We start from the raw sequence: 6,082 nt of genomic DNA, 5'->3' as shown, positions 1-6,082 counted from the left end.
GGAAGCACAATCTGCATGTCCCTAAAAACGTGCTTTTGCAAGAAAGATGATGGCGAAACAGAAATGTTCAAGTTTGTGTTTCATGTTGCCTTGATTCATTGAATTCCCCAAATCCAGTTGCCTGACCAAAGTAATATTAATCAATTTAGTGGGCATTAGGTGTATTATTAATGTATGTATTTTCTTTTGGGCTCTTCTAGTTTATGCCTTAATCATGTAAAAGTGGGTTCGATTTTTTATAATTGATAACCAATTTAATTTTTAACCATAATTTTCGAAATTTGTACCGGGTCCTTCTCTATTTTTGGTGAAATTATTTTGTGCTCTAAATATGAAAAGAAATTCTTTTAATTCCATGTTGCATGGTAAAAAAGAGATTTTATAACCACTTTTTTTCTTTTTATTCCATGTTTTTTTTTTCCGGATAGAAAGAAACACACACACACTTAATTAGACTAAGCACGAGAGTTAACGGATAAACCGGCCCGATAAACAAGCAGTCGAAGGGAGACCCACAGAGCAATCCGATCTAGCCAATTGGTGATAGGACGGGCACCCCATGGACTTTAAACCTAGGATGAAGACCCTACGATCTTCCGATGTGGGATGGAAGCCCAACCCTCCGTGCACACCCTCACCAAATATGGATTGTTTTTTTTCCGGATAGAAAGAAACTTTTTATTCCATGTTGTAATGGCAAAAAAGGGTTTTCCTCACAAGTAGACCTAGCAATTGGGCGGGTTGGGCGGTTTTGGGCGGATTGATATTGGATTTTTATTTAAATGGGTTATACCCAATCCGCCCAACTTTAAATTGGGTTACTTTTGGGTTGGGTCATTTTGGGTTATCTCAAACCCATGACCCAAATATGACCCAATATATTAATTAATAAATTTTGATACATAAATTCTCTTAAATATATTTTTACATACAAAAAATTTTTAAAAGCAACAAGAAGAATACCTAATCACGAAAACATTCGAACAACCATGTTCATATGGCACATATTTAGAATTATCCATACAGGTTGTAGCTTCCAAATTAAAGCAATGAACGAAAAAGAAAAAATCTGTTGAACTGAGAACTGAAGCTGCCTAAATACTCAATATTTCAATCCTGGATTTTTGGAGATTAGAGAGAAGTACTCCTCGAGGCTTAGGAGCTCAAGATCACCAAACGTAAAAGGCTAAAAGTACATACGAAAATTACCCAAAAAGACATAGAATACGTACAAAATTGTTTGTAGGATAAAAGCAATTTGTCTAAGATCTAAATTTGCTAAAGCAAAGTTTTCACAACACTGACAATCTATCCAGGAGTTACTCCAATAGACAACATACAGGTGAATCCATTTACTACCCCTAACATACAGGTGCGAAGCTGGTGGTGGTGGAGGTTTATTTGTTTTTTAAGTTGGGTAATGGGTACCCAACTTAATTACCCAAACCCGTCCAAAATATGTATGGGTTTTTATTACTCAATCCAAAATTAACCCAACACCCAATTTACCCAACCCAACCCAATAAAGTTCACATTTAGGAGCTATTAATTGAAATAGATTACATATAAATATTGCTGAATCATTCCAAGTTTAGATATTCATTAATTTTTATGTGCTGAACAGGACCCAAAACAAATGAAGTAGAAAAGCAAAAAATAGAACAGACGCAAAGTCAAAGAAAATTGTGTAAAAAGGTTAAAGAAAGTCTCATATAAGAATTATAGATAGCAAGTGAATATACCTTCTATAGGAAACGATCCCTCTAAACCCAAATAACGGAGAGACAGCCTTTTAAGTTCAGTAATTGCAGTTATACATGGAATTATACTGTTGTTGAAGTTGTTATCATCGAGGTACAAAGATTCGAGATTTTGCAACTTAGCCCAATTCCTGCAGCCTGCAAAAGCACGAGTCAGATTCTAATAAACGGACTGAATACCAAAGAAACCCCTTTGGCTAATCCAATATACACATTTCCTCGTAATTTGAAAACATACAATTTAACCACAACTGGGTTTTGGATTATAGTGAAACTGTTAGTTTCCAAAGGGAGCTGATCTATTCCTTCTACCAAAAGAGGTTTTCGATATTTGACTCTAAATAAAATGATGTAAGATTTAAAATTTTTCTCACTTTTATACTTTCCACGTCGGCAAAGATATAAATGTTTGCTTTTCACAGTCTCCTCTAATCGGGACCCGAAAGAAGCCGCCATGGCTCGAACCTTAGTGGTCTTCCCAACTTTTCTGGGGCCATAAAAGTCGATTCTTGATTTGCTGCTGAGCTGGTGGTGAAGAAAGCGCAAGAATTGGGGATGTGAAAATGCGGGAGATTGTGAGGTTGAGAAGAAAAAGTGAGAAAGCTGAAGCCTCCTCGAGGAGGAGTAGTAATCAGATGAGACGCGCCAGCCATTGAAGCGACTGAAGCCCTCTGCTGGTGTTCTTCTTCTCCTCGTTCTTGATGCACTTTTCTGCTCGTAATTATTTCGCCAGTTTCACGGTCAGGTTCACTTTTAGTTTCCAAGCCATATCCCACATCGTCTTCCTCTAAGAAGGACTAGATTTATTAATTAATTACTAAAGTCACGTGGGCTTGTAACCAAACGGGCCATTGAAGTGACTGAATAGAGGAGGCGAGGGTTCTAGGGGCACTTGGGCCCTTTAGCCCGTTACTCCACGCTCCCAAACCCGCAGCTTACTATGAACTGGGTCAGCACCTGCTACACTGAATCCCAGTCTTGGAATGGGCCGAGTGTAAACCTTCAATGATTGGATGTGCAGGCTTCTACTAAACTATCACTTTGCATTCTCCCAAAGCACTAAAGAGAGAGCATCTATTAGTCCAAAACTTATTTGTTTGTATCATAATTATATATATCTTTGAACATATTTTTTATTTTTTTTATCTCACATGTATTACAACACAAAAAATATTAAAGGAATTATTTCAAACAATATTCTAAAAAATCTACCTTCCACCCCTTATCTTCAGTTCAATAAAGATTTGAAACCTTATAAATAGTAATATCAAATGTATAGCCCAAAAAAAAAAAAAAAATCACTTCATCTAAGAAAAAATGTGCAAAACCACTAAGGTTCGAGCCATGACGGGTTCTTTCGGTCCGATTAGAGACTGTGAAAACGACTCTCACCGAAAACCAGTTGTGGTTTAACTTTGAAAACAAAAACGAAATTGAAAACAAATTTGTAACCGGTCACCCATTGAATAGAAAACTATTTGATAAATAAATAAGACACACTATCAAAAAACTTGGTTGCTAATTGACTAAAAGAAAATGATGGTAAGAAGCGAGAGTAATTCAAATTCAAAAAATAAAAAGTATACTTTGTAATGCAATATCTTAGTCTCTTCTCTTGATCCATTCACTTTTTTCCACATAAATTGCCTGTTTTTTTCTTAGAGACATCAATTTACTCGTGTATACATTCCTTAATTATTGCTCCTAATCCATCACGATAGGTTGATGTTTTATGACTGTATGATCTATTTTTTTAATTGCTATTTTTTCTTGACTTCTTTCAATTTATGATATATTAATTCTTGTTGTTTTGAAGGGGTGCAAATGACTAACTCACAGCTAAAATTTAATGCAAAATAGTTTCCTGCTTTATTAAACTATAGTCAGTTTTGAGTCTTCTACAATTATAATACATGAGAAATTAAAAGAAATAAGGCTGAGAAAAAAAGATGAAGAAATATGAAAAACTTGCCTCAAACTGCGGACAAGAACACCAAAAGTAAGGCTAGAACGAAAAAGGAAAAGATGATGAAGGAAGCTGAATTACTTGCCTGTGTAATCAAGGTTCTAAATGGCCAATCATTCGATATAAGCTTAGCAAAATCAAAACATATACAAGATTAAATTTTATATTTTACTCTGGAAAATTAGTAAATTACAAAGTACAAAGAAGGAAAAGATTCAACATGGTGTATGTGGTTTAGGCCAAGATTCAATTATTGTTGGGGAAAATTAAAGGATTTTCTTGCGGTGATGAAGAATGGGATGATTGGTTGAGAGGTGATTCAAAGAATGAATTAACGATGAAAAAAGTTTAAGAACTAAACCCTTGGTATTCTATGGTTGACCAACTTTGACTAATACAAAGAACTAAACCCTTTAATCACTCGTCGAGCCAAACCATTCATTGTTCACACTAACATCTCAAAACTCAAAAAGTTTGCCTCCTTGTGTTGTTGGAAAAATTTATATAACAACATAATGTAAAAAGTAGGTTTTGATGCAAATAATCCAGGAAATTATGCAAAAAGTATGTTGCTGTCGGGTAAAATAATTTTCCTCCAAGATTAACAAAGTCAATCTAATCATTAGGAGCATAAAGATCCCTCCAATTGGATTGGATTGGTACGAACTAAGATGTATGAATTTTCATTTTCTTGTAGCTTTGCAATCAATATGGGATTCTCAAGCAATACATCACTAACTACACTTACTATATCTAACATTTGTACCACGTCAAGTTTAAATATATCAACCTTCAAAAAAATCTTCTTAAATATTGTGCGATAACTCTTTCATGAGATGGTGAGAATATCAATATAGTAGATACCAAGAACAAGAAACTTCAAATTATACAATATAAACGACTACAACACTAAAGAAAACCAACGATTTGAGAAAAAGATATTACCTGTCACTTCACTATTGAAGTCATTACCACTCAGGTCTAGAGCTCGCAGGTCCTTCAGAGGTATGAAAGTGCTAATGTTTACATACCAATCGGTCCAATCCTCATAGATATTCTCTGGCAAATAACTAAGGTGGAGTTCAACAATTCTCCCAGTAATATTACTACACTTGACCCGTTCCCAGGTGCAGCAATCATCATTTGCTCCATCACCTTCTTTTCCAGTCCACGAAGAAAGGATAAGATGAGCATTTGTAGTCACATTTAAGGAAGCTTTGAAGTCCAAGAGAGCATGTTTTTCTTCTGAAAAGCAACCTGAGCAAAGTTGCCTTCCATTGAGTATTATTGATACAGCAAGAGCCCATGAGGCAATCAGAATGGAATGACCGCGCATGATTTCAGTATGGAGAATTAGTGATGGAAAGTGTTGTACTGAAAATGGAAGGCAGGATAATTTATAATCCTGTATTCCTTCTAGTTGCGTATCCTCAACGAGTCAACTCAGGTTTAAGTCTTTAAAGTTGCATGCTCCAAAAAAAAAAAAGTCTTTAAAGTTGCAAAAAAAGCCTGGTCAGTGGAACTTAATTTGGCCCGCTTTAGTGGAGTAGACATTGACATTTTTTTTTAATCGTAACGATAGTATTTGTATAATCTATTTTAGCCTAATTTAGGGGAAAGGAAGCCTAACCAACGGGAACCCACAAGCCTCTCTCAATTGTCATCGATAGAAAAAATTTTTAAAAGAATAGTCCAGTGAGTCTGACTTAAATGTTCAAATCGGTGGCTGTAATAGCTCGAACTTAAAGTATGTTTCAAGACTGGTCCATGGCACGAAAACAAATAAATTATCAAATACCAAATTTGATAATTTTAATGATTAAAAAAAATTAGAACATTCTGTTTAATGATTAAAAATATTCAGTCGAATTTCAGTACACTTAAAGGAAATATGACTACTCGTATTGGTCAGGCAAATGTTTTGGCTAGCTAAACTGAATGAGGCGATTACTGGTAAGTGCACCTGTGTTTTCTTGGTGGCTGCTTCCTAGTATTTGACTCATTGTTTTCATCTATCAAGTTAATGTGCATGATTTTGATTCATTAAGGGATTCTTCTATTATATTTTATTGACTAGAATTTTATGCTGAAATTTCAGCAGGAATGAAATGTGATGCCTTTGTTGTCCTTTGAAATTAGCATGCAAATGACGCAAAAATGTGACGCGAGATGGATTTTGGGATAAAAGAAAGTTTATTTTGAATGGAAGACACTCCAATTGTATCGTTGCGAAAATAGGAGATTAATAAAAAACACGTAATTGTTCCAATTGAAAAATTAACATAAGCAAAATGACCGAGAATAATCCATTACTTTCTCACGGACTAAACTTAGAAGAGATATTGGAGACATAGAA

General features: G+C 34.9%; 1 protein-coding gene across 1 annotated transcript; it reads right to left on the bottom strand.

Moving 5' to 3' along the window:
• Positions 1-1,570: 1,570 nt before the first annotated feature.
• Positions 1,571-5,107, bottom strand: LOC113716488 (putative receptor-like protein 8). The gene is made up of 2 exons (XM_072071355.1): positions 4,672-5,107; positions 1,571-1,898 (listed from the first exon to the last, which is right to left on the bottom strand). The coding sequence occupies exons 1-2, from the start codon at positions 5,060-5,062 to the stop codon at positions 1,720-1,722; spliced, it is 570 nt and encodes a 189-aa protein (XP_071927456.1). The 5' UTR covers positions 5,063-5,107; the 3' UTR covers positions 1,571-1,719.
• Between the last annotated feature and the right edge of the window lie 975 nt (positions 5,108-6,082).

The sequence above is a fragment of the Coffea arabica genome, chromosome 11c (genome assembly GCF_036785885.1).
Source record: "Coffea arabica cultivar ET-39 chromosome 11c, Coffea Arabica ET-39 HiFi, whole genome shotgun sequence".
Taxonomy (NCBI): domain Eukaryota; kingdom Viridiplantae; phylum Streptophyta; class Magnoliopsida; order Gentianales; family Rubiaceae; genus Coffea; species Coffea arabica.
This window is presented reverse-complemented; position numbering and strand designations above follow the sequence as displayed.